At 38.4% G+C, this 17,259-nt stretch overlaps 2 protein-coding genes across 2 annotated transcripts in view; both read right to left on the bottom strand.

The window, feature by feature from the left end:
* Nucleotides 1–446: 446 nt before the first annotated feature.
* On the bottom strand, nt 447–4,933 carry LOC117291281. Its single transcript, XM_033772913.1, has 5 exons — nt 4,921–4,933; nt 4,478–4,680; nt 3,246–3,512; nt 2,391–2,824; nt 447–1,828 (listed from the first exon to the last, which is right to left on the bottom strand). Exons 1-5 carry the CDS (start codon nt 4,931–4,933, stop codon nt 1,372–1,374), a joined length of 1,374 nt encoding a protein of 457 aa, XP_033628804.1. The 3' UTR covers nt 447–1,371.
* A 6,425-nt stretch (nt 4,934–11,358) lies between these two features.
* The window catches only part of LOC117291280 (putative N-acetylated-alpha-linked acidic dipeptidase), a 7,757-nt gene continuing 1,856 nt past the window's right edge, over nt 11,359–17,259 (bottom strand). Inside the window, 11 exon segments of the mRNA XM_033772912.1 lie at nt 11,359–11,666; nt 11,931–12,023; nt 12,355–12,436; nt 12,893–13,145; nt 13,932–14,022; nt 14,353–14,444; nt 14,772–14,903; nt 15,360–15,442; nt 15,875–15,994; nt 17,176–17,186; nt 17,188–17,246. Of these exon segments, the coding sequence (XP_033628803.1) occupies nt 11,465–11,666; nt 11,931–12,023; nt 12,355–12,436; nt 12,893–13,145; nt 13,932–14,022; nt 14,353–14,444; nt 14,772–14,903; nt 15,360–15,442; nt 15,875–15,994; nt 17,176–17,186; nt 17,188–17,246 (1,218 nt within the window). The 3' untranslated portion in view covers nt 11,359–11,464.

Raw genomic sequence — 17,259 nt, 5'->3', positions numbered from 1 at the left:
ATCTCCGGCAGACAGAATTCCCAGGGACACCGGGTCTAGTTATTTCGTATTAAAAGAAAAGCATTGTTTGCCATTTTTTCATAGGCCTTGAATTTCACCTAAGTAGGAGTTTGATGATCTCTGGTGGTGTTTAACCGTACAGATTGTACAAAATTTACGGAATTAGTTTCAGAATCTTAGAATAATGAACTTCCTATGGACATCTGATGGTGGTTACGTTAAAGTACGCCCTCTTGTGGTTGTAGTTGACCTAAACAAAAACAAGGCTGTGACAACTATGAGGGGTCTGACTCAACGAATCACCCCTTAGCTATAAAAAATCTGTAATTATTTACTTCTGTCCATAGTGAAAAGGCCAAGTTATAATTCAAAATAAAGGACACCCGTTACAAATAATATCTCACACAAATAAAACATTTTATTTGATGGGTGATGCTATGGTTTAATCTCATGGAAAAAGTGCCATATAAATTATTTTATTTCAAAAAAAAAAGATTCTCAATTAAAGTAGAAAAATAGTGATTGTGCAATAAGTACCTATTAAACCGTACTATTCTATTTAAAAAAAAAACTTACAAAGTACAACACACCGACGTCCAAGTTTCTAATCATTCCTTAAACTAAACTTTTGCGTTGTGTCAATATAAAGAGAGCTCCATCAGTGAATTATCTTCGATACAAAGTTTTTAACAAAACATGACCCTTCGGTTAGTATGACTGAACGCATTTTGCGCAACAAGCTATTACATGATAATCCACAACAGGCTATTGGACATCCAAACACCAGGCTATTGGACATCCAAACCCCAAAACATAATTGAGTTACACCAAGTGGGACCCAGACAGGCCACGGGTTAATCGCGTCTCTGGACCGGTCGACTCCAAGAGAGACGAAGCCGGTCACGACTAAGGGGCAGGTTTCCCCAAACTCATGATTTCGTTAACTTTTTGAAATAAATATTATCTTGATATACTTGGTGAAATCTATAGCTGTTTGTTGTGAAACTAACTAAAATTAACAAAAAAACAATTAGTATTAATTGAAAAATCAAACCACTCTGTTAGTTAATCCATCAATTAAACTGCATTATTTCAATTGCTACACACAACAAGCCGCTAATTATTGAAAAGACAGTTTTTTACGCTAAGCGTCTCGACTATGCTTTACCTACACTATAAAAAAAAACGGCTGACCGGTAACAAGGTTCGTATCAAACGACGTCATAATGGAGGACTTTTTGGACGCTTGGTGGCAGCAGACTAACCAGGTCAAATCCATTGTTCTCGGTAATGCGCGCTTGCTTAAAACTACGTAAACAATGGACACTTATCTGGTAAGTCTGCTGCTACCTAGCGTTCCAACATTGCCCATTACTTCCGACCATTTTTACCAAGCTTCTCATCCCGCATAGCTGGGATGATTCCCTTACGGAATGCTACATCCAGCAACTCACGACTATTCTTAAGATTAGGATACTGATGAATCGCCCACTTGAGGTAAACCAAAAACTCATTCCAATCTACTTGACCATCAGCGTCCATGTCAATTGCCTGCATGGCCCTCTTGGTGTCTGAGCATCTATAGCAGGCAAAGTATGGAGACATGAAGCCATTGTAGAAGGAATCATACTCCAGCATGTCATCATTCTGTGCTTCTTCCCTGGTGTCCCATTCATGCCAGGTAGCCTTGATCTCCTCAATCAGGTTGTTTGCGTGAGAGCTATTGATCTCCATCTTCTCGATGGCATCCCTCATTGCCTCTGTGAGAGCACCACCTGCCCTGTCGAAGAGTAGAGCTAGCCCCACCAAGCTCATGTACTCTTCCTTTCTGCCAAGTCAAAAACAAACAAAGTCATGGCATAAAATCTGCTACTACCAGTAGGCTAATGGTGTTTTGCACTGTGTTGTAACAAGGTATTTTTTTTAAAGTCAAGTAAAGTTGCAAGTAATTTTTGCTCAAGTCCAGTCAAGTTATAAGTCATTTTTTGCGCAAGTCAAGTCAAGTAACAAGTCATTTTTGCGCAAGTCAAGTCAAGTCAAGTCGTAAGTCAGTGAAATTGGCGACTTGAGTCCAAGTCACCGACCCGGGTCAACATCACTGCGTTTTCATAGCTTCAGCGCTAATTACAGACTAGTATTGGTTCAAAGACCTTCGCATGGATTATTTCTCAGCCTCCATGGAGGTTCCATGGCTACACCATGAGCGTGCAGCGTGTCGTATCGCCCGCTAGCTTTGCGCAAGTCTACCGTACCAAACGGCAACCGAAATAAATCAAGAAGAAAAGCGCGCCCTCTGTCGGGTTATCACGTTCACGTTGCGAGTATGAGATAGTGACGTCTTGGACCAAGACTACAGGCAGACCAAAGAATGTCACGAATAAATAGTTTACCTGTTGTTTCGAAGATCTGTCAGCATCACTTGCTTCATTTTGCGAGCACGCGGAATTGTGAACTGAGGGTCTTCGCCGTAGAGATCAACCAATCTGGTCTGAATCATCTCCTCAGAAGCCAGGGTTGTGATACGCACAGGAGCCTCCTCGCCGAAGAACTCTGCCAGATCAAACTCTTCCGGATTCAGGTCGAACACGAAGTCTAGAGCCCTCCCACCGTAGATTGGCTGCTTGATGTGCGGGTCCTGTCCAGTTGTGATTCGTGTCACATTGATTGCGGCCTGCCGGAGGTAGTTACAGTTGAACTTGTTTAGCACCTTCTTGTTGCCCATTCGGATAAGGTTCATCAGAGTGACACTGGATGCTGCGTTGCCCATGGAGGAGCCTTCGATGCAGACGCTTGCCCAGATTCCGTTTGCACCACTCATCAACACCTACAGGGATAAATACAGTTGAAACAACTTGATAGAACAGGATCAAGAGTTGGTCGTCCCCCCGTCGGTAACACTGCTTCCAAAAGGAGACTTTGGAACACTAGGTGGCAGCAGACTTACCAAGTATAATTTAATTGTTTACGTAGTTCTGAGCATGCGCACATAACCGAAAACAATTGATGTTTCCTGGTATTGGCATTGTAAGGTTTTTGCGGTATACACCATTACATGATACTCTCCAGATGAGTTGGGGTGGTTCTGAAAAGAATCGTTGATATCAACTCGACGTTTCGATCAGTATGCTCTGATCGTCTTCTAGTGAAAAAGAACTATGATTATCGTATTTCCACCATGCAAAGTTTCAAATCATACTTATTGTTTGAATGGTTCTCTGATTTGAACTTGTAGAATGTTGGCTTACCTGGAGTGCCGTAGCATCACAGTAGCCATACTTCTCGTGTACATGAACCAGGAGGTTTCCCTTCCAGTCATTGGCGTCCATCACCTTGCGGATGTACTTGGCGAAGGTACCACACTCCTCTGGAACGGACTTGCCCCTCGGCTCCTCGAACATCAGGCCGAAAGGACGGAGGTTGAGTGGAAGCTTGGCCAGGAAGTCCACGGTTTGGAAGACTCTCTCTGAGTGGGTTGGCATGGTATCCGGCAGATCTCTGAAGCTGATGAACACCTTCAATCCAATTCAATGCAAATTTATTTTCCATTGACAATAACAATTAAATAAACAGTTAAAGGCACTGGACACTATTGGTAAATGTCAAAGACCAGTCTTCACACTTGGAGTATCCCAACATAAATTATGCACAAAATAACAAACCTGAGAAAAACTTGGACTGAATTGGTCGTCGAAGTTGCGAGATAATAATGGAAGAAAAAACTCCCTTGTCATACGAAGTTGTGTGCTTTCAGATGCTTGATTTTGGAATCTCAAAATCTAATTCTGAGGTCTCGAAATCAAATTCGTGGAAATTTACTTCTTTCTCGAAAACTACGTTACTTCAGAGGGAGCCGTTTCTCACAATTTTTTTTTAAATTATTATCAACAGCTCTCCATTGCTTGTTTTTACCAAGTAAGTTTTTTATGCTAACAATTATTTTGAGGAATTACCGATAGTGTCCAGTGCCTTTACAAATAAATAAAAATTAGGATAATATGAACAGATGGATGCAACAATAAAATGTATTATAATTTCCAAAAACAACCATATCGAGTGTAATAGCAAACATGCAGGGAAAAAGTTAAGCATACTGCTTTTGTACATTTCCCTGTGACAGACAACGACTTAGACACGACAAGGCCAAAAATAACAATGAAATTGAGACTAAACTAGTCAATTTAAATAATTATCCAAAGAAAAGTCTATGTGAAATTAGTGTATCCTAGATCTACAAATACATATTCAAGAGGTGCAATTGTGTCCTCTTAACCATTGCTTCGTCCTTCGGATGGGACGTAAAGCAGTTGGTCACGTGTGTTGTGTAACGCATGTAACAGAACCCAGTGCACTTATGAGAATGGGGTTCCTGGCTGTGGCTGCTGTATGCGCCGTAGCACCTTGTTAACCCTTATAAGATGCTACATAATTGGGTCTCAGAATTCAAACCTCAAAAGCCTCTCTGTAAAAATGTATTTACCTTTGCCTCTGGGTGCAGACGTTCGTGGCACCATGTTATCCACTTCAGCAGTAAGGCACACATGTCATCCATGGTGAACTTAGTGAAGTCATAAGTGATGTCACTCAAGTCCAGCTCGAAAATGACATTGTACAGGCCGACTTTCTCCATCTTGCGGAGCCCGACGGGAACACGCTTGGAATCGGGAACTTTGTTTTTCGTACCTTCGTAAAAAAAAAAAAAAATTAATTGCAAAGGTCGTGGGTTCGAAATTTACTAAAGTAATATACCTAATTGTTTCAAGGAACTCGGGAAAGTACTGAATATATTCAGGGCTATTGCACACCGGTGTATGGGTAAAACCAAAATTAATATAATATTTAAAATCATTGTGTATATTTATCGGGTAAAGAAACTGAGATTGTTAAAAGTGTAGCATTGAAAGGTTTTGAAGCTACACTGACTGGCAGAGGGCATGATGATATGATTTTAACGATGATTGGAGCTTTGCATGGTGTGAAGAATAATTACAGTAAGCTTGCGGGTACAACCATGACGTTTATCTCTGTTGAGTGAGTGTTGGCTCTGAAAAGAACCAGTGTGGTCTTGACGTTTCGAATTGTATACTCTGCTCGTCTTCACTTCAGGAGAAAAGATCACTTGAAGACGAGTAGAGTATAGGCCTACTGTTCAAGAAGTTATGATTGGCAAAACCCACGGCGGAGGTAATCCACAAGAGGGCGCTGTTTCAGACATAATTTAATGGTTATCAGGTCGACTGAAAACCATCATCACAGACTTTGAACCTAGTCTAGGCACTGCGTGGTTGCAATACCAAGTCAAAACCCAGTAGGCACGACATTAATAGGCACCAATTCTCCCAATATCGTCCGTCTGTGGGGTAGGCTTACTGACAGAACATGGCATATGATACAAAAAACTGACAACATTATTATAATAATTGAGCAATGTTTTTCACAACAACATGACCATGCTTATTGAGATTGAATAATTATACTCTTTCGTAAATAATTAACGAACTGACGTTGAGTTAACATGACCTTATCTACTTGTTGACCCACCCCTGTTTCCTAGTTTTCCAATTAACCTTAAGAGCAAACAAACATCAATACCATCACTGTGCAAAATAATAGTTGGGAGATTCGCAAAAAAAACCCAACCCAACCACAAACAAATACACCAACAAACACGCAAAACCACAAAAAGACAGTGCGCACCTTAAACATATCTGCAAACTTAAGGTAAACACACGGAACTGTGTAAAGTTTAAACTGTGGGAAATTTTAATAAAAAACAAACAAAATCAAACTGGGAATAATAATTTATTCCCATTTTTTTTAAATATTTATTATTAAAACTTCCCACAGCTTTGTAATGAGGACTATAGTGCTTTTGGAAGGTTAGATTATTCCTCCATGGTTAGATCATGGTGGATTACCCAAAATACTGGCATTTGTTTTATGTACATTCGTTGGGCGAAAAAAACACTGAAGGAAATGTTGCTGCACAAAGTCCTTGTCACTACCGTTACATTGTATTTCCACTTTGACTGCTGCCTGGTTCACTTGTTTGTGTTTGTGTTTTGTTTTGTTGTGTTGCTTTGTATTGGCAGTTTACACTCAGTAAAGTGGTGCACCGCACTAAAAAGGACTCCATTCATGCGTCAAATATCATAACGTGGGTCCTCACAATAATAATTAGTAAGAACGTTTGGGGTGTCATGTAATTACGAGATTGTGTAATTACAATAATGTATGTTTGAAAAAGGAAGAGTGAAATCATACATGTAGCCTGCAGGGAAGACAGTGTAGCCACGAAGACAGTTCTGATTGATATTTTCCCAGGACATGGGTGCATCAAACAACTTTGTTAGTGTATGTAAAGGCCTTAAGACAAACAGAAAAAGTAAAACCGGTACATACTCATCAGTGTTTCGGTTTGGGAAACACACAAACACTGACCTACCGAAATTAACAAAAAATCAGAAGTTTAGTGGGGATGTCTGAAAATATATCTGATTGGTTTTCAAGAGGCTGAGGAATTTTACATATTTGTTGATTTTTTTTTTCTACTATGGGAGCTTATTAATTTAGTGTTTTGCACCCAAAAGACGGCGTAAACCCGCACCCATCAGCGCAAAGTGAAAGCAAACTAAACAAACAACAACTTAATAAAGGGAAATACTCCTACGCCTTGGTTAAGCCTTCGAGATAGACTCTGCAGGAGTTACCACTACGCAATTCTCTTTTAATCCCTTTCGACGAACCCCGTGTGTTATATATAATAACTCCAAACGTAACAATAAAATAATCTCTCTCGACTGCGTTTATATCCCCAAACAGTAACAATAACTATTCCGCTTCATAGGAGAACATACACAATACATCTAGGAGAAATGAGATCGGTGAGATTGGGCAAAAAACAAACATGTTTAGCGTCCCCGCCCGCTTCCCTTTTAGAGGCCGCCTCCTTTTTGTTGGTTTTGTTATGGAAAACAAAATCCCTTCTTCTTTATCCATAAAAAATGATACATTTTAAAGAAAGATCTATAAAAACAAACAAAACAAAAACAAATAATTGTGTCGGGCGACTTAAAATAAAAATAAATAAGGGCCCTCCTCCTTCTTAAAAAAAAAACCAAACGATAAACACGTTTTTTTCCTTCGGCCTTGGCTTATAGCGTCCTGACGCTGGATACATTCCAGGCACCGCACGGACATACAAAAACGATAGTTGAGGACTATCAGTGATGCATACACTCGTTATTCCGTCCAGCAATGGTGATTTAAAATCAATAGAGATAAAACCCTGCGCATCAATGAAAAGGTACCCAGCAGATTATTGGAATCAAATTCACCGCGGGAGTAATACAACAATTGGATATTTATCTTGCGTTTTTTTTTATGGAACCCCAGTGGCGTTTAAATCACCCTTTTACGGCTTCTTCATCAACCATGTAAATAATTGATGAATGTTTTGCATTGTTCATAATAATAATGCTTCAGCCATTATACACTTTCGGAACAGAAGAAAAAAAAATCACAGATTTACAAATAACTTACAGGGTTTACAGAAGGTAATGGTAAAAGACTTCTCTTGAAATATTAATCCATGAAATGCTTTACTTTTTGAGAAAACATTAAAACAATTAATGCAGAAAAGAACATCACATTAAAATTTGATCAGGGGACTAGTGCCGCTCCACATACCGTCAACTTAAAGCAGTAGACACCTTCAATAATTGTCAAAGAAAATTTTTCTCACTTGGTGTATCTCAACAATGCACAAAATATCGACAAACCTGTGAACATTTTAACTCAATTGGTCGTCGAAGTTGCCAGATACTGGAAGAAAAAACACCCTTGTCCCACAAAGTTGTGTGCTGTCAGATGCTTGATTTTGGGACCTCAAAATCTAATTCTTAGGTCTTGAAATTAAATTCAAATATTTTAGCGGAAAATTACTTTTTCCACAAAAACTATATAACTTCAGAGGGAGTTGTTTGTCATAATGTTTTATACTATCAACAGCTCCCCCATTACTTGTTACCAAGTAAGTTGTTATTTATCAATTATTTTTAGTAATTACCAATAGTGTTCATTGTCTTTACCAAACATGACAAAGTGCGCCTGTATTTGTTTACATAATTCAGGATGACATAGTTTTGTTCAAGCTATTTTCAGACAGTAAGGTATCGTTATGCAATTAAATAACACAAGACCTTCGGACCTGTGTCAGGCCTCGAGTTTACTGACCTCGTAGCTTGAATAACCGGCAATCAGTGTAAATTTCAAGACCTAAATCCTGTTCCCAAATTTGTTTTATTGAAACATTCATTTCAAGTAACCCCCTTCGCATGTCATTCACAAAACAAAACAAAATATTTATTTGGGGATACATTAATCTTTGACCAGACATTCAAATGAATAGAATTATTTGCCATATTTATCAACAAACCTTTGCATCACTGATTCCGAAGAGACGACCACCATAGAGTAAACAAGACTAATCTAAAATGTTATATTATTAATAGTACTATATTACCAACGGTTGTCCGCTTCAAAATAAACCCCTAATCAGTTAATCTGCCGATGTTTTGTTTTGTATTTTCCTCGCGCTGACTGTATCCCAGATGACTACATAAAAACGTACACACCCACATTCAAGTGCAGTCGCGAAGACGAGAACAAAATATAATTACCTGCCTACGTCTCACGGTGATGGAAATCCATTTTCTATCAACTCCGAAATACACAGCTCGTCTTTTATCACAGAAAACAAAAACAGCAAAATATCCAAGAACTGTTACTATCTGTTTTCCACTCGCAGCAGAGCCAGAACGTTGTTGACCAGGGTCTAGTTGATACTGGAAGTGGAGGGTTTAGCAATGAAGTGAAGGGCGAGCAGACCAACTCGTGAGACGAAGAATTTCCGTTCTAGGTCAAAAAGAAATGTCTGTATTTGAGAAATGGCCGCACCACTTCATCAACTGGATGAACGCAAGCCAGCATCTACAGCAGAGAGCAGGCAGGAGATGGAGAATTAGAAAAAAGTGGACGATGATGACGCTAGTGCCTCCTCTCTTCGAACGAAACTCAACCTCCGCAAAACAGTGCTACATGAACTCCCACTGCAGCATGCACAGAACGTTCAGTGATTATTTGGCCTGATACCTGCACTTGTTTTTATCCTCAACGTGGGAATAGAACGTTCACTGGATCTGTTTAGGTCGGGGTACCAGACAGTAATTCATCGACTCATCGATCATCAAAAATAAATGCAGTGCGGTGATAGCGCCACCTTGCGTTAATTGAAAAACACAGGCAGTTGAGACGGACGGGGTTGTAAAACAAGCGAGAAAAAATAGTATGAAAAAAAAGATGCTGTGGAAATTCTTCGAATACTTCAATACTTTTCAGCGAAATAGTGGATATGTATTGAGTGTATCATCGCAAAATATAATCACGAGGTGAAATCTGAACTATTTAAAGACGCGAAGCCGAGTGAAATAAACACGAGCCACTGATTTCATTTTTGTTTGTAGATACTCTCTCACATTGAAGTTTATTTTCTTGTCATCTGATTTTTTCTCTCACAAAGTACATAAGATAGACTTTAAAAAAACACCATGTAGGACACCATACATACAGAAATGGGGTGTCTGCCATGATACGAATTTGCCGCGTCGGACCAACTTTGACAAACCGTGTTACGACAGCGTTCAGTGCGTCCTATATTATTATCCATTTAGGATTCATAGTATAAGAAATTTTGGTGTCTGAAAAAAATTATGTCTGACACACGTTCCAACAATTAACGACAATGATCTGTGTTCAGTGATAAGGTTTGTTTATATATATTTTTGTATTTGTCAACAGAAGCATCATTTATTTTTTTGCGTAGAAAGTTATATTTTCAGTTTGTTTATTAACTATATTAAAGTTTGTATGCCTACTCCATTTACTGTTGAATAATTGTTGCGTTTCAAACAAAGTACACAATTATGACAGCAACTTGATGCGATCTCTCCCCATAAAAAGAAGAAGATTGAAACCGCTTGGAAACTAAAACTTACAACGTGATGCTCTGTAAGGGCGCCCCTTTCTATTCTTTACATTCCTATGTTACCCATTATATTGCTCTATGACCTTCACAGAAACTGGTGAACCTTTGATAAAAAAGACAATGTAAATATCCAAACAGAAAATTCACCATGATTTAAAAGTGAATATCTCGGCTAAAGCGAATATTTCTTGCCAATACATGTTGAACAAGGATGGAGTGAGCTGGCGAGCGGTGGAAATCCTTGGGTGCTAAGCACTACAAGTCACCTGGAAATATAATTTTTTTTCTTTCAAACACAAGAGTATATGCTTACGAACAATAAAACAAATATTTTAGTAATTGTTTGTCACGATTTATATGTTTAAAAAAATATAAAGTTGTTTGGGGGCTGACTCCGCCTACCCCTTTTGTGACGTCAATCGAGGCAGACTTTGCCTGCAATGCGTATAGCAAACACAAGTGCCAAGTACATGTACGTCCAAGTCGTGAGTTGGTACGTTTCAAAAAGTGTTTTTCTGCATTCAGCAGCAATACACCTGTTTTTTGAAACGTACAAACTCACGACTTGGTCCGTACATGTACTTTGCAATTGTGTTTACTCTATGCATTACAGGCAAAGTCTGCCTCGATTGAAGTCACGAACAGCGCCCTTTTGGGTCGGGGTCTACTCTTAAATTTGTAAATAACATAAGAACTGATTTTTTAAAACCTTAGTTAACTGTTTATTCACATTCCACTCATCAAAACACATATATTAATGACAAGAGCTTTATTTTGAAGAATCATGCTTACTGAAATAATAATGATTTAACTTAAAGACATCAGGACACCTTTGGTAATATTGTCAAAGACCAGCCTTCTCACTTGGTGAATCTCAACATAATTATGCATAAAATAACAAACCTGTGAAAATTTGAACTCCAATGGTCGTCGAAGTTGCGAGATAATAATGGAAGAAAAACACCGTTGTCACACGAAGCTGTGTGCTTCCATGGGCTTGAGGATTTCAATACATCAAAATTCAACTCTGATGTCTCGAAATCAAATTCAAATATTTTGGAGGAAAATTACTTCTGTCTCGAAAATACACCAATGAGCACAGACAGATTGTTGCAAACTTCCATCCTCAAAATTAATAGGGAAACAGTTATTTTGTTTCCAGAGTCAAATCATGGCGGTATGTTTCTTTCCTATCAAAACCAAAATTTCCATCTATTAAAATACAACTTGTACAGCTATATGGCTTCTGGAGTGGGTTTAAAAAAAAATAGTTTGTTTGTAGGATATAACGCTAAGAGTCACTCTTGGTAAGAAGGGGGGGGGGGGTACAGAGATCAATGCGAAAGTTTTAAGAAGGCAATATTTACAATTCATCGTAAGATTAACTTAGAGTGATTTGTGAAATCTCGCCCATTATAGAAGCTACCCGTCAAATGCAAGTACATCCTGCAGTGTGCTAACCGCTGATTGGATAGCATGTGTAGTGACTGCCATTTGTTGGCGCACGATCTCCCAGCGTGATTTCTGATCGGGATCTTCATCGATCCGAAACATGGCGTCGATGATGCCTGGGAAGGCATCGGCGGCGTAGTAGTTATTACTGCTTGGGGCAAACACAATATGCCTGAAATGGAAAGTAAACATTTGTCGGTTTATCCAATCATTTGAGAGTTGTTAAGGGCATTAAGCAAATTAATAATAAATAAAGCAAACTCGCACAATAAACGTGCCCGAATCTTCGAAAACGCGAAAAACTTTTATTTACCGGTCAACTACAAAAAACATGTTACAATTACTCGATAACAACTACACACTATTATGAGGTTAACTTGTTATTCTTATAAAGGTTATTGCTTGGAGCAAGGACCGTTAAAGAGAAAAGACCAACCTTAGAAACTTTCGGTCTGGGAGTCCAAGCGGGTCGATGAATGCCCTCTCCAATTGCATCAACTGATCGTTGACACGACGGACAGCCATTAAACTGTTAACAATCACACAAAATAATGTTTAAATCGTTAGGTTCCTTTGCACAATTATCTAATAAAGCCTGACAGCAAAAAACAAAATGTTTTGACTGACACTCTTCCTGTACCATCCAATGGTGATAATAAATACATAGTGAAACAGAATTCCTGATGATTTGGCATCAAAATCTGAGCAGTCGTGACAACAACCTTCCTTGTATGTGAAGGTGTTCAAATCATGCAAAAGATTACGCCAACAGTTTATGCAAATTATTCGTCATGCAACGTAACTATTTTCCAAAACGTGTCGATATGCTTTCCCGCCTGATTATGACATTTTATACTTACTCTTTGTTGTCAGTTTGCTCAATTACTTTATGAAATTCTGCAGCAGTCGAAGAGAAGTTGGACAGGGCAGAGTCAATGTATTCTGTCACAGTGATCAAAGAAAACAACTTATTGAGGCCGGAATTAACAACAAGGCAATATGAAGAAGCCACAGGTTAAACTTTTAGTGACGTAATTTGAGTAGTGCGCCTTCGTCTATAGAGGTCAACAGTTTGTTCATTTATGGCCAATCTTGTGCGCCGCGCACTAATCTGCACATCTTGTTGTTTCATGATGGGTTTACCTCAAATCACTATAGAATTGTCATTGCTTTCCCTAAAACAGGCATATGAAAATGAAACTTGTCAGGAAATTTCCCTATTACTTAATTTTAACACTGAATCTATGAGCAAACTAATTTGTCATCAAACACGAATGACAGAATTTCAGAAAACGGCACCATTAATGGCGCCCTCCCTTGGTGGTGTTCGGTCATTTTGGTACCTCAGGTTTGACAAAATCTCTTCCAAAATATAAAACATAGCATGTGATATCTTACCGAATGTTATTCCTTTCAGTGCCATCTGAGATTCGTAAGCACTCTTGACGTCATCCATTGTTCCCCGAATCTTATTAGCATAATCATTGCAGTCGAAGGGCAAGATGGCGGACTCTGATAGATCACGTGCAACTTCTGCCCACAGTCTGGCCACAGCCTGGTGCCTCAGGAATCCATAATCAAGGAAGGTCTTCATGTAATAGAAGGTCTCATAGACCGAATGGTAAACGGGGTAGCTCGATATACCAAGTTTCTGTGTAAGTCGAATATACAGACAAATTGAGAAACATTTGCGTAAAGTTTATAACAAATAACTAATATTTTAACCAAGATTGGTCTGAAGGCGCAAAGATATTTAAATGAACTACAAAACTATTTTTTTTTTTAATATCGAGTACAGACCACACGGAAAGCTGAGGTAAATTTAGTTCAATTTCAATTCGCTCCAGTATTTTTTTTTCTTTAACCCCAAATCCCTTTCAGTTTTTAGCACAGTTTTCTACCCTGCTGTGTCCGTTGGCTTTGTGGGACCATGGAGGTAGAAAGGACCTCATGTAGAAAGGACCTCATTCACCGGCGAAGGAAACGCTGATGTGTTTGAGACAAAATCAAGAAAGATAAATTCTCAGCATGAAAGCATAAAATAATGTTGGCTTTGACACTATTGGTAATTGTCAAAGACCAGTCTTCTCACTTGTTGTATCTCATGATATGCATCAAATATCAAACCGGTGAAAATTTGAGCTCAATCGGTCAACGAAGTTGCGAGATAATAATGAAAGAAAAAAACACCCTTGTCACTTGAAGTTGTGTGCTTTCAGATGCTTGATTTCGAGACCTCAAATTCTATAGCTGAGGTCTCGAAATCAAATTCATGGAGAATTACTTCTTTCTCGCAAACTAAGTTACTTCAGGGGGTGCTGTTTCTCACAAGGCTTTATACTATCAACCTTTCCCCATTACTCGTTACCAAGGTATTTATGCTAATAATTATTTTGAGTAACTACCAATAGTGTCCACTGCCTTTAGGGTCACATACCTTGTCATAAGAATACCGTAGATCAACGGCTGGCACTCCTATACGGTACATAAACGGGGCAAAGTCACTCCCTGCCCCCAAATTGCTCATCCTAAAATCATGAAGACAAAAAGAAATTGAAGACAAAATTACATTCCTTGTTCTCATTTCTTGAAAACCCTGTTGAAAAGGTTACACCCGAGAGTAACCATTCATCTTCTTATGTAGATAATTAATGTTTATAAAGGAAGAATATAAAATAAAAATGCATAAGATATACTATCACGAAATCAAAATTGATGAACACGAAGAGATGTTGGCTGTTGACGATGCGACACAGTGGGCACAAACGTATTTTATAATGTTATTATTATTTAAGGCAAACTGTGAATGATACTTTGCAAACTTTAGACCCCGTTTAAAGGATAAATAATTGACTTACACTGGCAGTGTGTTAGGGTCAGTGTCATCGGCGGGACGTCTTTGTCGCCAACTGTCATACAAAGACGCAGCAACGTCCTCTGGATCTGGTACCTGGCGATCAAAAACACAGAGGAAAAAAAGACATTTGAACTTCATTCACTCAATGAAAGATGTAGGTCTACAAATAGATGTGATCGAAACCCTTCGAAACAGTAAAACAACTGAAATAAAAAATAATCAATTACTTATACATTCCCATTAAATTGTACGAAAAGGTTTATTTAGGCCTACAAAATTTACATGTATAATAATTTGTTCATTTTAATAGCGCGAACTCCAACGAATTAAGTGAAGAAGAAAACAAGCAGCAAATACGAAGACTTCTTTGGGGAAACCCGACTCTCAGCAGAGTGAAATGTGTTTAATGTGAAACAACACCTTTTTGGAAGCTTCCCAGATTGGTTTGTAAAGCAATGGCGTAGTCTTCACACCCAGGCTGTAGTTACCCGAGACGGCTCCATCCACGTTGATGTATGCAACAGCTCTCGCAGCAAGAATCCGCTGAAACTCCTTTATGAAATAGTCAAATAAATTCTAGAGTTAATTAACCAATTATTTCCTTTAAACAAGTTAACATTATCATCATTATCATTGTTTTTTTTTAAAGTATTTATTAGTTCAAATAAATTTATTGTTCGTTATTATTATTATTTTTTTTTTATTTCTTCACAAACGCAACAAAGAAGTTACATCATTGAGATTTGTTCGTCAAAAAGGTTGCTTGTCAAGACATTGGCCTATGTTGGGACGCATGTTCTCTAAACCATGGCTTTAGACTCGACTGGACTCATCTCAGGCTTGTGGGCAAGATTTAGCTCTGCCAGCATTTTGAAAATCGTTCACTTTTGGTACGGGAACAAACAAGACAGCCGTAGTCAATGTCAGTTCTGAATAACGTAGTTTCGAGAGTGTTTTGAAAGCTAGAGGGGGGGGGGGCTACGTTGATGTGAGAAGCAGTATGCCTACCTCAACGAACTCGGTTGATCCTAACAGACCATACTCCTCGGATCCCCAGCTTGCAAACAAGATGGACCGTCTAGGCTTCCAACCTATTTGTGTAAATAACATACCAACGATCGTTATAAACTTGTCATAGGAAGTGGTATTTTCAGTTCTCAATTAGCCTATCTCGATTTTGCTTTCGTGTTTGTTGACCTTCAATTGAAGAGAAGGCTCGCACACGACACGCACTGCTTTTAGCAAAATCTCCTCCTCATCTTTGCCAACCTTTTGTTCTCAGTGAATTTTCTGTTATAACGTGTTCTTTGTAATATTATTATACCATTTATATTTGTTATATTGTTTAACTCCAACTCTGCTTGCCTTGATGTAAAATAAATTGAAATTAATTCATATGAATTTAAAATTTAAAATTCAAACAACAAGAAACAAACACAGTGAACAAATGCATACACATAAAATAAATAAAAATCTTCATCAGATATTTTGAACTTTTATGAGCATAATAACATTCCTAATACCTTCTTTTCTAAGTTCTCCGAACACACGAGACACCTCCATAAAAGCTGCCGTGCCACTGCTTGGATCAACGGCCCCATAGACCCAGGCATCACGGTGGTTACCAACCACTACATAACGATCTGTTGTACGTGTATAACAATCAAATAACATTATACGTCGTTAGCAAGCAATTAAAGGAACACGTTGCCTTGGATCGGACGAGTTGGTCTATAAAAAGCGTTTGAAACCTTTTGTTATGAAATGCATATAATTAGAAAGATGTTGTAAAAGTAGAATACAATGATCTACTTGACTCCCATAAATGGCCGACCGTGTTAGTCGACGAGGTTAAAAGAAAACCATGCAATTTAGAGGCGTATTTGTGTAGATCATTGTATTCTACTTTTAACACCATCTTTCTACCCATATCCATTTTATAACAAACGGTTACAAACGAATTTTAAAGACCAACTCGACCGATCGAAGGCAACGTGTTCCTTACAGCAAAATTGTGTTTCAAAAAAACCGAGCGTGAAAGTGTGATCGTTTTTTGGCCATTTGTAAGTCATTAAAAATAGGAAGGTTACCTTTTTAGAATGAGAATGGGAAATTTATTTGGGGTAATTCTAGCAACAAAAATGTTAACAGTAATGAACATTTTTGTCAGGCGCCATTGTATTGCTTGCGACATTCTGTTACATGGGAAAAGTAGCTACTTTGTGTGCCTATATATAAGAAGAGGTTTTTACTGGAAAACGACAGAACTACAGATACTTGTATTACATCTACATTAAAAATATAAAAGAAAAGTCTATACATAAATCATTCAAAGAAGCTAGTGTGTTCAAAATGATGAAACATATCTAAATAGAGATCAAATATTTCCGTGAAGTCCTGTGAAATCTAAATTCAGTCAAAGTGTTCCTCTGTAAATGCTGCACGTAAGGTTCAGGGACATATCTAAATAATATGGGTACTATTGAACTTTCCATATTATTAGCAAAGTGCACAAGGTTGATTCAAAACCTCCCAAACTCGTACATATAGGTCTATATGTATTTCTGTGTTTTTTTTCAAAGTTCACAATTTGAAGGTCGTTTCAAAACATTACCAAATTGTTAGTCTGCTTTTCAAATAAAAAATGCACAGTTTGAGCCGCAAGCTATAGGCATAACAGACTATACGCTTAAGAGTACAAGGTTACCGACCAAATTACCATGTCAAAGGTACAATCTGTGGGTGCTCCCCTGCTGTTTGGCAGAAAACTGTTAAGCGGTATTCTCTGCTTAAGCAGCTCTACTAAATTGGGCCCTAGTTTTACCTGGCTCAATTTCCCGCGATGAATCCAATGACGTCGTATGTCGTCCGCGTTTCCCTGGTTGTGTGAATGGTCTTTTCACATTTC

The sequence above is a fragment of the Asterias rubens genome, chromosome 6 (genome assembly GCF_902459465.1).
Source record: "Asterias rubens chromosome 6, eAstRub1.3, whole genome shotgun sequence".
Classification (NCBI taxonomy): Eukaryota; Metazoa; Echinodermata; class Asteroidea; order Forcipulatida; family Asteriidae; genus Asterias; species Asterias rubens.
This window is presented reverse-complemented; position numbering and strand designations above follow the sequence as displayed.

What these genes read in the sequence shown, in the direction of transcription:
- LOC117291281 (XM_033772913.1), bottom strand. An exon ending in GTCTGCACCCAGAGGCAAAG is followed by an intron (nt 3,513 to 4,477) that starts GTAAATACATTT and finishes ATTGGATTGAAG; the next exon opens with GTGTTCATCAGCTTCAGAGA. An exon ending in GTGATGCTACGGCACTCCAG is followed by an intron (nt 2,825 to 3,245) that starts GTAAGCCAACAT and finishes TTATCCCTGTAG; the next exon opens with GTGTTGATGAGTGGTGCAAA.